The sequence below is a fragment of the Carettochelys insculpta genome, chromosome 6 (assembly GCF_033958435.1).
Source record: "Carettochelys insculpta isolate YL-2023 chromosome 6, ASM3395843v1, whole genome shotgun sequence".
Classification (NCBI taxonomy): Eukaryota; Metazoa; Chordata; order Testudines; family Carettochelyidae; genus Carettochelys; species Carettochelys insculpta.
Genome location: NC_134142.1, coordinates 43,702,905 through 43,718,426, shown reverse-complemented (window position 1 = coordinate 43,718,426; position 15,522 = coordinate 43,702,905). Strand labels below are relative to the sequence as shown.

The window sequence follows — 15,522 nt, the reverse complement described above, 5'->3', positions numbered from 1 at the left end:
CTGTGTTTAGGCGGCTAACCTTCAGCTTGATTGAATTCAGTAAGGCAACAGATGAGCCAAACTGGACACTAGTAAAACGAAGTCCAGGAAGGCTGCTTGAGGCAGCTAACTCTAGTGTTTTATGTCCTTACACAAACAAAGCCCAGTGTCAGAGGCAATTTAAATCACTTCTCAAAGAGGAACCGTTAACAGCAAAGAGAAACAGGTACCGGGGAGCTGGAGCCTTGACTCCAAACTGTTTGTTAACACATTCCATAGAGCTCATCCTCCCTGCCATTTTGAGCTAGGTCAGGAAAGGTTCAGGGTCTTGTGTACTTGCAGAAGTAAGAAATGTGAATGGCCTCAATACAAGATGGCTTTCACAAGAGGGATAGGGGCAGTGTTCCCTCTATCCCTTTTATGTGTGGAATGAATTGTGTTATGTGTACAAATATGGAAGTGATGGTTTTGTGGTGGAGTTGGGTGCTGCCCTTGGGGCTATGGGAGGGATAGAGAACTCCCTCAGCATTCTCTTCTCACAACAACACCTGGGTTGGGGTACAAGAGGTGTCTCTCCCCACTCTTTGGCAGCTCCAGGGCTGGGCTGGGGTCAGGGGAGGGCTGTGGCAGGTCCAGGGCTCAGGCAGAGGCTTTTCTCCCTCCCACAGTCCTGATTATCTGTGCAGCACTCCGTCTTCACGCACACGCTCCCCCACGTGTCATTTCTGTTGTCAAAACTAGTTTGATTACATTCCTCTGCACACCCCAAATCCAAACAGCCGTGAGAAACAGGTTTTAGCAAAGTGCTTTCAAGCAACATGTTCTGCCTTTGGTAGGCTCAGCAGTGAGAGCCTGTTTACATTGACAGCTTGCTGCACTGGGAGTGGTGATTTTTCACACTGGAAAAAGAAAGTTTCAGTGCAGTAACTTGCAAGTGTAGACAAGCCCTTGCTTAGATGAGCCTGTAAAACAGCAATCTTTCTGCAGGGGCCAAATGTTTTGAAGAGAGAATTCAGGGGATTCAGAAGAAATGCACCCAAGAATCTCTTCAAATCAATGTTTCATTCAGAAAAGAGGGAGATCTGAAGGCTGTAAGTGAAAAGAAGCAACCAAAATCAAGAGAAGGGATATCAATGGTATAAATTCCCAGTATACCTGTCAAAACGAAAAAGCAGTCATGTAGCACTTTAAAGACTAACAGAATAATTTATTAGGTGATGCGCTTTCGTGGGTCTGTCCACATGACTGCTTTTTTGTTTTGATAGAATACAGACTAACACAGCTATTTCTCTGTCACCAGTCTACCTGTGGTACTTTTGTGGCCACATCACCACAGTAGCTGAGCATCTAACAATGTCCAACCTATTTCTCCTCACCATCCCTCAGTAGAACAGAGCTGTTATTTTATACCCATTGTATAAATGGAGCACTGAGACATAGAAGGGCAGATTTTCAAAGACATCTAGGCACCTACCAGGATTTTTAAAAGCCCCTAGAAAGCTAGGTGCTTTGTAAAGCCCCTTAAATGCCTACCTGCATCTTGAGTGTCTAAATACCTTGGAACTCTATCCCTGAGATGTAGGCCTGAGGTCAGACAAGAAGCCCTTGGGAAAAGTAGCTCCAAGCTCTCTCAGAGTGGTTCCCAATTCACTGGACTACCCTATCTCTTTGCTGCATGCTGCAAAAAAGAAGATTCTTATAGATGGGGACAAAACCATGAAGGTCAGTTCTCTGTGACTCCAGCAAACAGTCCAAGGCAACTAAGAATCAAGGCTGACAACATGAAAAGCAGCAGAGAGGTCAGGAAGGATGACGAAACAGAGGATGAGAGGAAATTGCTTAAACCCCAAGGGATGGCAGGCTTTGCCCTCAGGTTGGCTTTTAGACTATTTGTGCAATTTTACATTTTAACTGAGAAGCATTTTATTTTGTCATTTCTTGTTCTGAATTTGCGAAAACATCATATGAGTATCAAATAGACTTATGGCTCAAGTTCTCATGGTTTCAGCTGTATCCAGACTAATCCCAGAACAAAGAACAAAAGTGAATCTGCAGCGTTCATAAAGTCAGCAACTATTGCCATGATTATTATTATTTACTGGGCATCACTATGTGCTCCGAAGTGTTCAGAATATGTCAGAAAATGTGGTCCCTGCGCCAATGTGTAGAAGGTGTGTAACCCTGGAAAAGGTGGGTCAAATGTTTATGTATTGGGTATGTTAGTAGAGGGGCTGCTGGCAATAAAATTTTTATGTGATAAAGAACTAGATTTGACTTTCCAACATTGTTTCAAGAGGAAAGGCTGCCCAGAAAATTAGTGCCTATTTGTTTTCCTTTCCGGGCTGCAGAAGCCCTGATATACCTCAGAAGTTTCAATATTGTTCTTAACATTAAAATGTGAAATTTTCATGGAGTTTGGTTTAAATCAGGCGTGACCAACCCGTGGCCCACGGGCGCATGTGGCCCTGGACAGCTAGTAATGCGGCCCCACAAGATCGTAAACGTTTAACATTATTATGTGATTTATATACATTAACTATATTATATATATTATATGCGGCCCAAGACAATTCCTCTTCACTCAGTGCGGCCCAGGCAAGCCAAAAGGTTAGACACCCATGGTTTAAATATTCTGTTGAGAGATGTGCAACTAAATCACTGTAGTGTTGTGTTTAAGAGCACCCTGGAAAGTAACTACCCTTTAAACACATGAAAGCAGTGCTGTCAACTCTCATGAGGCATCTGACAAAGTGGGTCTTTGCCCATGAAAGTTTATGCTCCGATATACATTAGCCTGTAAGGTGCATAGGTCTTCTCGATAACTTTGTTATGAGTCTCATTATTATTATGTCCCTTAAAGCCCTGGCTCCAGAAGTCAAGTAGCTATGGGACAATTTCAGCCATCATTCTTTTAAAAATGAAATTTCTAGCCCTTGTGGTTGTGGGGAAGCTTCAAAATATGACCCCAGAGCACTTGAAAGGCTCAGAAAGCAGAAGGCAAGTAAAAAATGCTAAATCTATAATTTTTACATGATCTCATGGTATTTGGTGAGTAATTCATTATTGCTGAACATTTGGGGTTGGCAATACTGCGAAAGTGACTTGAAAGTGTCAGTTCTGTTATTTAAGGTCATTTTAAGTGTGTTATTTGTAGTGGGATAACAACCCTAGAGCCCAGCAGCTACAGGATAAAGAAATGGGGCTTTGCCCTAGAAGGATATTTTCAAAATTTAAATTATCTATTCCAATCTTGAACTGTGAAAGAGTGATTGGGCAGCAAAATGGCAAATGAAATTTAATGTGGGTAAGTGTAAGGTAATGCATGTTGGAAAAAATAACCCAAATTACACGTACTACATGATGGGGTCAAATTTAGCTACGACAGATCAGGAAAGGGATCTTGGAGTTATAGTGGATAGTTCTCTGAAGACATCCACGCAGTGTGCAGCGGCAGTTAGTAAGGCAAATAGGATGTTAGGAATTATTAAAAAAGGGATCGATAATAAGACAAAAGATATCATACTTCCCCTATATAAAACTATGGTACGCCCACATCTCGAGTACTGCGTGCAGATGTGGTGTCCTCACCTCAAAAAAGATATATTGGCATTAGAAAAGGTTCAGAAAAAGGCAACTAAGATGATTAGGGGCTTGGAACGGGTCCCATATGGGGAGAGGCTAGAGAGACTGGGACTTTTCAGTTTGGAAAAGAGGCAATTGAGGTGCGATATGATAGAGGTATATAAAATCATGAATGGTGTGGAGAAAGTGAATATAGAAAAATTATTTACCTTTTCCCATAATACAAGAACTAGGGGACACCAAATGAAATTGATGGGTAGTAGGTTCAAAACTAATCAAAGGAAATTTTTCTTCACACAGCGCACAGTCAACCTGTGGAACTCCTTGCCCGAGGAGGCTGTGAAGGCCAGGACTCTATTAGGGTTTAAAAAAGAGCTTGATAAATGTTTGCAGGTTAGGTCCATAAATGGCTATTAGCCAGGGATAAAGTACGGTGCCCTAGCCTTCAGAACAAGGGCAGGAGATGGATGGCAGGAGATAAATCACTTGATCATTGTCTTCTGTTCTCCTTCTCTGGGGCACCTGGCATTGGCCACCGTCGGCAGATGGGATGCTGGGCTGGATGGACCTTTGGTCTGACCCAGTATGGCCATTCTTATGTTCTTATGATAGGAAGGAACTTAGACTTTTCTACAGTTGTTGTACTCCTATCTCACAGAGCTGGAATGGACCTGCAGAAGTCATTGCGTCCACTTGCCTGCTGTCACAGCAGGACCTGTCACCATTCCTGGCAGATTTTTTTTTAATTGTTTTAAGTCTATTTGCCCTGGATCTTTAAATGCTCCTTTTAGGGATGGAGCTGACAACCCTAGATTTAGCAGGCACCTCTGCAAACCACTGAGCTATCCTTCCCTTTGAAGGGTTAGTAACAAATTAGGACTATAAATTAAAATTTTAGACTGAACCAGTGTCCCTAAAGTGACTTGAAACAAGATGATAGACCATATTAGTATTAGAACTGAATTGGGCTAACATTTATTTTTTGTTTGTTTCTGTCTTTCCGTGTACATTAAATACAGTGCTTCTTCAGGTAAGAACTTCAACGTTAGTATCTGCAAACAACCTAGAGTTTTCATGTGCCCAACTTGTTCCCTAAACCACAATTAAAGTTGCCTCCCACCCTCCCAAAATCTGAAATGATGCCCCAGCAACACTTGGTTGATAATTCAGGCTAATTTTCAGCGAAGCCGTGGCCTGGGGCAGTGGCGTGCTGGTTCCTAAAACGCTGTGAAACTCAAAGTAAGACACTGTCGCTGCTAAGAAAACACACCGCTGTAAATTGAATGCTGTCGCCACAGTGACTGAATTAAGGGTTAAACGTCTTGTCTATGGTGCTCAGCACCCTTTGCCAGAGATGGCCCTTGTCGGTCTTTATTTGCTAATCACTAGGGCTGGCAGAGCGTCCGTTTGGGTAGGCGCGGGCGGTGTTTTGGGGGACCAGAATCCGACCCCAGCTTGTGAATCAAGTTGTGTGTGGCCAGAGCGTGCGGCCCCTTGACACGCACCGAACTGGTGGCCCTGTGGCGGGAGACATCCTAAGATCGACCCTGGCACGGAGCTCCTCCAGGCTGGAGACCCCAGGGACAGAAGTCTTGGAGCAATGATGATGCGCCCCGGCCCCGGCCCCAGCGAGCGCGGGAGAAGACCTGGATCGCAATAGGACCCAGAAGGCCTCCAGTCTGAGCCTTCCCCGCCCGCCTCCAAAACAAGATGGTGGCCGATAGCCTTCCTCTGAGCGGCGCTCTAGCTCCCCTTTGCCCCTCTCTTTTGTCCAAGCCGGCCTGAGGGAAGAAGAGACTAGAGTCTTAGCGACGCTCTAGTCCCAGTCAGTCCTGCTCTCGATGGCCCATGATGTTCTGCCTGTGTCCGGACAGGCTATAGCCCGGGCTGTTCGGTGGGTGGCGCTCTCACTTCGGCGAGTCCCTCTCTAAGCTCCAGCCTGGAGGCACTCTAGCTTCCTGTACGCCGCTCCGCTGCCCTGGAGGTCCAACGAGCCCCACTACGCAGGCGCGTTGCGTCGCGTTGCGTCGCACGCGCTGCTGTCGCCTGTCGCCGCGGCCTGTGGAAGCTTCGATCTCCGCTGCGGTCGCTGCCTCAGACCCGGCGCCATGTACCCGGCCTGGGGCCTGTACGGGGCGGCGGGGCACTACCCGCCGCCCCCAACTTCGATACCGCCTCCGCCGCTGCCTGTGCCCCCGCCAGTGATGCCCCCCTCCATCCCGCCGCCCAACTACCCGCCGCCCGGGCCTGGCGTGGCCTCCGCGCCCGGCGCCTCGGGCTTCCTGAGCCTGCAGGAGCAGCACCTGGCCCAGCTTCAGCAACTGCAGCAGATGCACCAGAAGCAGATGCAGTCAGTGCTTCTGGGGGGTCCCCCGCCCGGACCGCCACCCCCGGGCCTGCCCCCTCCGCCTCTCCCGGGCTCCTTCACCGACTGGCCGCCGCCAGTGCCGCCCCCCGTCCGTAGCTACCAGAAGCAGTTCAAGCAACGGGACCAGCCCCCGCCGCCACCACCCCGGGACTCGCAAGTCCCCAAGCCTCCAGCGCCCCCTCCACCCCGAGAGCATGAGACCCTCCAGCCCTCACAGCCCCACAGCGACTGGGAGCACTTGCCTTCTTCTCCAGTGCCCATGGACATGGAGCTATCCTCTCCACCACAGTCACCCACAGCGGGTGCCCAGGCCTATCCACCCCCTTCGCAGGCCTATATTCCTCCAGCCCAGTCTGAACCCTATATTCCCCCGACCCAGCCGCCTCCTTCTCAGTCCCCTCCACCCCAGTCTTATTTATCCCAGTCTCAGATCTCCCACCCGCCCCCACCATCCTTTTTAGAGCCCCCTCCGTCAGTTTCTCAGGGTTATTTACCCCCCTCCCAATCGTACCTGACACATTCTCAGTCTTACTTGCCTCCTTCCCAGTCATCCCCTTCCCAACCAGCACAGTCTAGTCTGACCCCGTCCCTTTCCCAGTCTAAATCTCACTTTACTGGATCTCAGTCATCTTTGCCTCCTGTCACTCCTGTTCAGCAAGAGACTGTGCAGAGCGCTTCTAAGGACACCAGTGACAGTTCTGACCAGCACACCACCCCACAACCAGACCCCTCCACTATGACCCCCCAGGTAAGAACAGAATGTTCAAGCTGTGTTTTGTTGCTGAGTAAGGCTCCAGTCTGGAAAAAGACAGTAATGGGAATAATCATTTATGGATATATAATACACTGTAAATATGCTGAACTAAGGTTAAATAAAATAGAAAACAATAAATTAATTGTTTTTAAATAAAACACAGTATTTGATTTCATCTCACAAAAGCCAGGAATGGTATGATTGCACTAAAATTTCATAAGCTCTTGCTGAATGTACATTTTGGACCCTGGAAGAGTTGTGTTTCAAGAACCCTCAGTTCCCAGGCAAAATGGGGTGTGTTTAAAGAATAATGTTTTTGCCTTGACTGATCTTCACCTGTTTGGTGGATTTTTTCAGACTTTTAAAGCCACAATCTTGCGAAGTGTGTTGTGCAGATGAACTGTATGGAAGCTCATTGACTGCAGTGGGCCCTCCATACAGATGCAGCAGGCACATGTTAGGACTGCTGCCTACTTTTGGTTTATTTACGTTTGTTTGTTTGTTTTCTGTCATAGTAATTTTCTTTCAGTTTGTTAGTGCAAATGATACAACAGTGGTTGCTTGGCCACACTTACAATAGTCAAGGTTACAGAAGTATTTCTATAACAGACTCTAGATGCCTCCTGTGTACAGCTTTCTAAAGTATTCCAACTTTGGCCTAAATGTGTTTGTGCTTTATTTCTTCCTAAAGGTGAACTTTTATGAATCACTTGAAAGTTTTTAAAAAGTTTTTGAGTTTGGTGAGGATGAAAAAAATATATTTTTACTTTTAAAAATACTTTTGTCTGTAGGTGGGCAGTCATACCCCAAAACCGTAGAAGTTCACATGCTTATCTCATAGACTTGACTACTTAGTTAGTTAGAGGCTACTCACTTGCAGTATTTTAACTATGCGCATAAGACTGTATGTGGCTGGGGCTTTAGATTTCACGTGCAGCAGATTAAAATTGCATGGGCCTGCGGTCTGTGTGTGTGAAGATCCATCTGTAGAACAAGGGCTAAGTATTCTCTTTAAAACACTTGCTGACTTAGTTTTTATTATTTGAAGTTAACAAAGTGCTGGTTTTTTATTTATTTATTTTTTCCATAACTCAGTATTCAGAGTTAAAGCCAAATTTTGGGGGAAAAATTAATCCAATTTGTTAAATTACACATGTAAAATCATTAATCCTTGGGATCACTTTTAACTGGTATACATGTAAAATATATACAAGTTGAACCTCTCTAGTGCAATACTGTCTTGTCCAAAACCATCCATGGTCTGGCAAGATTTTTTTAATTAGTCGGTTGCCCATTTATCATATTTGTGGCCAAGTTTCCTGTGGTCCTTTGTAGTTTGTTTACAGCCACCAGTCCTGGCTCTCAATCTTCTGTTCTCCTATTTAGCTCTAATTTATCCCTAAATGTTTTCTAAGAGCCCGGTAACCAGTGAAGTGTTAGTAATGCTGCTAGACAATGTTGACCTCCCTTGATTTGGCAAATTCTCCTATTGGGCACCACTCCGTCCCAAGGATGCCAGATTAGAAAGGTACAGTTTGTAGTTATACGTGCATAGATCAAATATCTGTACGTTTGAGCTGTTTGTCTCATGTGGTGGTGTCCATTGATTTTATGAGCTGCATTTTGTAATGGTATTGATAGGGAGTAGCTGGTTTTTCACTTGTTTTAATTTTTTCTTTGCCATTCTTACCTCAAAACAAAATAATAAATTAGGTGTAGATTTGGCATTTTGAATAAGTGAGCGCTAAATAGTGTGGATTTGAGGAGGTTGAATACACACCCTACTTTGGTGCTATCCTTTATGATATGATCTGTTATTTCATTATGATCCTTTTTTTAAATAAGAAAACACAATAATTATTTTATAACTGTACATACATGTAAGATAGCATAGTCATAATTAGTTGTTTATTGTAGTGCATACTTTGACAGAAAAAACACCTCTGATTTTTGTACTAAGTTTGCCTTATTAGTCTTAGACGGGTATTCATATTAGTCTGTAGCTTCATAAAAAACAAGATCCTGTAGCACCTTAAAGACTAACAGATTTATTCATTAAATAATGAGCTTTCATGGGTACAACCCTCTTACCCACAAAAGCTTATACATAATGAATACTTCTTTTAGTCTTTAAGGAGCCACAGGACTGCTTGTTTTTTGCATTATTGCGGTTTACTGAATTTGGAATAATACAACTTAAATTTTAATTTGAAAAAGTTGTATCTAAAGATTCGTAAAGATTAAAATGTTACAACTTCTTCTAGTGTGTGGAAGAAGAGTTATTAAATCTTTCTTTTTTAATTCACGACAGTATAGTCTAGACATAAGACAATTTTCTGATGTTCACCTATAGTAACAGTCCATAGTGAAATAGAGGGCTGCTTTTCCCCCCATACAGTAGATTATGCAATAAATTTTCAAAATTTAACAAATTGTCACTTGTCATTCTTGTTGAATTATTGTTCTTCCGCTGTGTAATGTTGATAGATCTGTGTTATGGTGGTTTGGAGTCTAATGGCACATAACACATTTGCAGCACTGCCTCTAGCACAATGAAAATAACGTTTCTGTGTCTCCTTATGACAAAGTGTATCATGTGAGAAACACTTAATCTATGCCTACATGATCACTTATCCTATTGTAAATCAATTTGCTCAGGGATGTGAAACACCAACCCCTTAATTGACATAAGTTACACCAATATAAGTCAGCAGGAGAGCTTCTCCTCTGCCATAGCTACTGCCATGATTTGGGGATAGTTTCATTATGAGTACAGAAGAGCTCTTTCCCATAAACATGGAGTGGCTACGGAAGAGAGCTTACAGTGACACAACTCCATGCAAGTATGCCACCGAAAGCTCTCTACTGTAGACAAAGCCTTAATAAGTGGAGTAGCTACTGTATTTATTTATAGTATATCATTCATTTTGGTTCTGGGTGCATATTCTGTGCAAAATTAAAGCTTATGCACATTTTCCTATGAAGGACGCCAAAGCTTCACAACTCTGAGGTCAGGAGTATTGTATTGTTTTCTCCTTCACTTGTAATTGTCTTTTTTGTCCTCTTCTTCCATGATCATCACTAGGCTTGCTTGCTTATTTATTTATTTATCATCTTGGGAATGGACTTTCTGCATAAAAATATGAATCTTGCATTCTGGATTAAAAGGTTCTCAGATTCATCCTGAAATTTTGTAGTGGTCAAGACCCCCCGCCACCCCTGAAGTTTTACACACTGGACTCTGCCAGTCACACTACTTGCAAAGAATCTTGCTGTTCTGGTGGGCCATTAAAGATTTTAAAATTGAGAACTAGGTTCTCGAAATGGATACAGAACTAAATGGAGAGTCAGTGGAACAGTGGTGTGTTGACATGATGCACTTATTTGTTTTTTCTTGTCTGAGTTAGGTAGAGGCTGCAGTTTGTTACACCAAGTGGAGATTCTGTGTAACCTTCACAGCTGGTCATTTGGTAGAATGTGTTGTGATAATTTAACCTAAGCAGAAGGCAGTGATACGTTTCACTCTGAGGAGACCATCCCCTGAGAGAAACAGGTATAAACCAGTGGTTCTCAGTTTGTAGCTCTCGAGCCACAAGTGTCTCTCAGATATCTCCTGGGTCTCTTTGCAGCATGTGATGTGCAAATGCTGTGTGAATTAATGGTTAACCAAACAATTATGCTTTTATTATATTATTAAGCTATTAAGTTATCAACCTGCACTGTGAACTTTGCTGTGAAAATAATACATATTTCTATATCAAGATTTTCCCTTGTCATGCTGTTTAAATATGAATAATACTGTAGAAAGAAAACAACGAATTCACGGTACTGTGGCTCTTTTGGGCAATGTTGATTGTTAATTTGGCTCCTGAATGGCTTGAAGTCTGAGGATCACTGTATAAACCTTTGGTTATCAAAGGTGGAAGAAGGTGTTCCTTGATGCAGTTTCATTCCTCATGTATAGGAGTAACAGTGATTGCACAATGACTCCAAGAGTGGTCACCACCTTGACACCAGGAAAGTAGAAGCACTCAATCAGTGAAGAGGACTAAGTTCCCACCATCTCTTTCAAATGTATCCCTCACCAGTGTCTCCTTAGTTTTGCTCATTCTGCTCTTTAGACATCTGTTTTTCCATACATCATTTTCTCTGTCAGATGCTGGGACACAAAGTGCTTCTGGCCTCATGTGCTGCGAAGGAGATTTACAGCTGGTGTCCTCATTTTTGTGATATTGAAGACTGTTTGGTATCATGATGTCTTCCAGAGATATTAAGAAGGAGAGGAGAAGTGAATAGGTTTTCAGGCAAAAGAGCTGTTGTCTGTCATAACTGTCATCTTTCATTTATCTGTGTCACAGCCATCCCTGTTGTATAAAATCACTCTATGTGATATCTTTTTGAAAGGAATGATTAAGTCCAGGTTATGGGTTGTTCAGCATACCTCTGTGAAGTCTTGAATGCAAAAACATCTCCAAATGGAGCAGGGAATTGAAGGCTGCTGAGAGATCTCATTCAACAGGTAGTGATGTTTATTTTCCACCTGTAGCCATGAGATCTTCTCTATGAACTATTCTGATCTGAATCCTGATTATGAAGGACATTGGCAAAGGTCAGTTGTACAGTCTAGAATGATACCATCTATCATAGGCATAATTCCCAAAATGTTGTTTTAGAGGATAGATTTGCTCTTTAAATTTATCCATTTCACACCTCACCACAGATTGAACCTCTGTAATTCAGCACGCTCAGGACCTGACCACTGTCAAACCACAAGAGCTTTAGGTTAAGCTTTTCCATATTCTTGCTTTATGGCTATCAAATACCTCTGTCCCCTGTATTTAGTAAGAGTTCTCATAAAAAGCTGTATAGATTTTCTTGATGAATGTGACTTCAAATACATATTCAATACACCTTTTTAGTAAACATAAAGTTTTTTAAATCCATAAAGTTAGAATGGTAGTTCCTTGTGTATCTTTATTTTAAATCTGAGCTCACAGCATTTCAGAGCGTTTTTGGTGTGTGCGTGCACATTATAAAACCATAATCATTAGCAATTTCTTCCAACTTCATCCTTGATATTTGGGGCAGGGCAGCGAAAATCCTGATGAAGTATAATTATTGCACTATCTAGTATTTTAAAAATGTAGGAAAACATTTGAGAGCTGAGCTTTTCCTTTTTATTATTTCAGCCTGGAGAAGATGTATGCCACATGGTTACAAAACCTAGAAAAAGGGATTTATAATACATAATATATACATTTATCTGTGTGATGCATACAGAGAAAGTGAAGATCTTGAAAAAGTCAGAGGAAATTCTTCAGCATTATTCCCTTCAAAGAAGGTCTAAATGTTAGAATATGCCATCAGACCTTGTAGAACCATGTCTCAAAGGACAATCAATTTTGACGCACCTGTATTTTGAACATAGTCATACAGTATAATGACTGTGGGGGGGGTGAGGGAAGCAAGGGACCAGAGTTGGGGATCGTGATAGCTATAAACCCATTGGATCTGCAAAAGGCAGTGGTGGAGAAAGGGACAGGTGTCTACTGTATATTGGAGAGCGTTTGTCTGTTTGTGTGTCCGTCCGTCTGTCCATCTCTCTCTCTCTCTCTCTCTCTCTCTCTGCCTCCCAGGTGGGGGACGTGCTCTCTTCCCAGCCTTGCCCTCTGCACTTGCATCGGCCACAGAGAGGCACTTCTTACGTGGCTCAAAGCTACTGCACTATGTGAAGGCTCAGGGAGTCCTCTCTGGAGCAGCCTGCATATTGAACCCCTCATCCCCAGTCCCTCCCCAGAGCAATTATTTAAATGAAGGAAAACAAAAAGTAGCGTTAAGGGCCTGAGCAACAACAAGTAAATCTCGTGAAATACATATAACAACTTGTTAATTCCATTTCATTAAGTCCATTCCCTCCAATCCAACTGTTCATATGTTGAACACTTTTCTCTCATCCTTTCTGTTTTTTGCCTTCTTTACTTCTAAAATCTCTGGGATGGGAATTGCGTCTTTCTTCATGGCTGTATAGTACCTAGGAATTTTGACCTCTTTTGCATCTCTGTAATGATGGTGGAGAAATGACTTATCATTATGAACCAGACATAAACACCTCTCTGAAGACTGTTAGTTTTCTCTGGCAGATTTCAATGACTATCTTGGCAGGCTATCTATGTTTTTGTCTCTTTAACTTGGTAGCTACTGTATTTTTCACAAACTTTTTGTGTATTATAGGAGCAGCAGCAGTATTGGTACCAGCAGCATTTGCTAAGTCTGCAGCAGAGGGCAAAAGCACACGTGCAGGGGCAGCCGCAACCGAAGGGTCCAGAAGTAGCAAAGGATGCACCTGAGCAGAGAACAGAACAAGAAGATGAGAAAGTGACTGTGCCTAATCAGCAGTCCGAACCGCCTTCACTTAATGAGACCCCAACACCGGTTTCTAAAAAAGAGGAGTCTTCTGTTTCATCTGCTGAACCGAAGGTAGGCTATGCAGAAATGCTGTTCTGTATGGCCGTAGGGGACATTTGTTCCTTTTAAAAAATGTTTTCTTCCTGCTTGGGTCTTAATAATAATACCTAGTCCTTATATAATGCTTTTCATTGTTAGCCCTCAAAGTGCTTTACAAAGGAGGTTTGTATAATTATCCCCATTTTGCATATGGGGAAATTGAAGCACAGAGGGCCAATGCGGTACCTAGGATCACCCAGCAGACCAGGGACGTCTCTCTTGTGTCTACTAGATTCCATGTCTCTTGAGTCGAAGTCCAGTGATGTGAGTGCTAGGCCATGTTGCCTCCCAATTAATAGATTTTACAGAAGGCAAAGACAGTTCAGGGCACATCTTCCTGGTGTGGTAGGCTTGGAACCTAGAAAAATGTTTTTCAGGGACAAACTGCTGTCTCCTTTGTCAGGTGGTAAGTGGCTCCCCTTTGCATGGTCAGACTGGTCTTGTAGACTCTTAGTATATATTTGAAAGGCTTCTGCTCTTGGGACCCATGCTTCCTGCCATGCTGGAGTAAATAGCGGTTAGAGATTCTGAACCATATTTGTCTCTGATGCCAGTATATCTGATACATCTCAAAAAGAGGAATTATTTTAAAGAAAATAGAATAAGGTGAAATAAATGGATTAAAGTAGTCCCAATTAGTTAATCCCATGCCCCGTAGGTCCTTAACTTTAAGTCCTTGAATGAGTTTTCTTTTTAGTGTGAAAGGGGAGGGATAGCTCGGGGTTTGAGCACTGGCCTGCTAAACCCAGGGTTGTGAGTTCAGTCCTTGAGGGTGGCTGTTTAGGGATCTGGGGGAAATTAAAAAAAAATAAAAAGAAGATGGTGCTCAGTCCTGCCAGTAGGGCAGGGGACTGGACTTGATGACCTCCCAAGGTCTCTTCCAGTTCCATGAGATGTGTATTTCCACGTTACATATTTGCTAATCCTACTTACTAAACTGGAAAGTGTTACTGTATTTCCCTTTTGCAGCTGCTTGTATAAATCTTGCAGTTAGGATTACAGATGTACCCGACCTGCTAGTCCACCTTCAATCCAAAGTCCTTATCCACAAGACTTTGTGGAAGTTCGTATCCAGACATGCATCTGAACTTAATAGTAGTTCAGGCCTGAACCAGAATGCTAAATCCAAACATCTCTGAATTTTGGAATACTTCAGACTTTTGATTTAATTAGTCATTCCACTTCTTAGCTGATATGCATATTCCTTTCCTGTTATGTACAGCCAAAGGAGAGAGGTGATCTTTCCTTCCAATCCAGACCTTGGAAGATGATTCCTTTGTTAAAAAATGGGGTCACAATCTAGACCAGATAACCAAGAAGTTTTGCTTAAAACCTTTCTGCCCATCTGCTTAGTGATAGTTTTTATTTTTCAGGCAAATTCTCACAAATCTGATTTTTTGGCTTGAACAAGTCATCTTATTGAAGAAGATAAGAAGATCATTTATTAAAATAGCATCATGGAAAGTCCAGAACACAAAAATTCAGGATCACAGAATTATAAACTGCTATGAAACTTCTGCAAATTTGGTTCTCCTTGTTTAGGTGTCGTGCTTGAGTGAGCTTTCCCTTAATTATAATAATTACATTTTTCTTTAGCTGAATATTGAACCTCCTGAGGACTCTGAAGAAGGTTTGAGGTTGCAGCAGTTGCAGGTGGCAGCAGCTCAATGGCAGCAGCATCCACATCATCGAGTTGGTTTTCAGTATCAGAGAATAATGCAAAAACATGCCCAACTGCAACAGATTCTGCATCAGTACCAACAGATCATTCAACAGCCACCACCCCCACAGGTTAGTTGCTGAAGAACTGATATTTGGTGTACGTTTTCATCTAATAAGCAGTGTCTAGTATAATGATTTCTTCTGGCTGACTTGTTTGTATTGCTCTCTCTCTAAACTTTGTTCATGGGTAAAGGCTTTTAGCTCCCCTTCCTTTAGAAGTTACTTTCCATTCTTAATTGAAGATTAACAAGAATATTTGGAGATGATGATGGGAACAGGTTTCATATGAGGAGTAATTAAAAAGGCTATGTATTGACATGGGCTACACATCACAAAATCATGTTAGGAGCAAGTTAGGCTCTTAAGAACCTGCTACTTCTGAAATGGGAATAAAATGTCTTTGAAAATTTTGCAGAACAACTTAGTTTAGAAATGAAAACATTACTTAAAATGTCAGGAACAGAAATAGCAGGCTGTGCGCTCTTATGTACTGTATCCTCTAATACAAGTAAAAGAGAATATTCAAAAAGACAATGGGAGCCAAATAAATGAAACTAGAGGTCCAGCTGCAGCTCTGCTTGCAAGCAGAAGTTGGGCTGGAAGAAAGTTTAGA

At 42.6% G+C, this 15,522-nt stretch overlaps 1 protein-coding gene across 2 annotated transcripts in view; it reads left to right on the top strand.

The window, feature by feature from the left end:
• Nucleotides 1–5,601: 5,601 nt before the first annotated feature.
• YLPM1 (YLP motif containing 1) overlaps nt 5,602–15,522 on the top strand; it is a 53,367-nt gene continuing 43,446 nt past the window's right edge. For both annotated transcript variants that reach the window (XM_074996776.1, XM_074996777.1), the window contains exons 1-3: nt 5,602–6,677; nt 12,915–13,160; nt 14,784–14,978. In XM_074996776.1, coding sequence (XP_074852877.1) covers nt 5,670–6,677; nt 12,915–13,160; nt 14,784–14,978 — 1,449 coding nt within the window. In that variant the 5' untranslated portion in view covers nt 5,602–5,669. The remainder of the gene's footprint in view (nt 6,678–12,914; nt 13,161–14,783; nt 14,979–15,522) is intronic.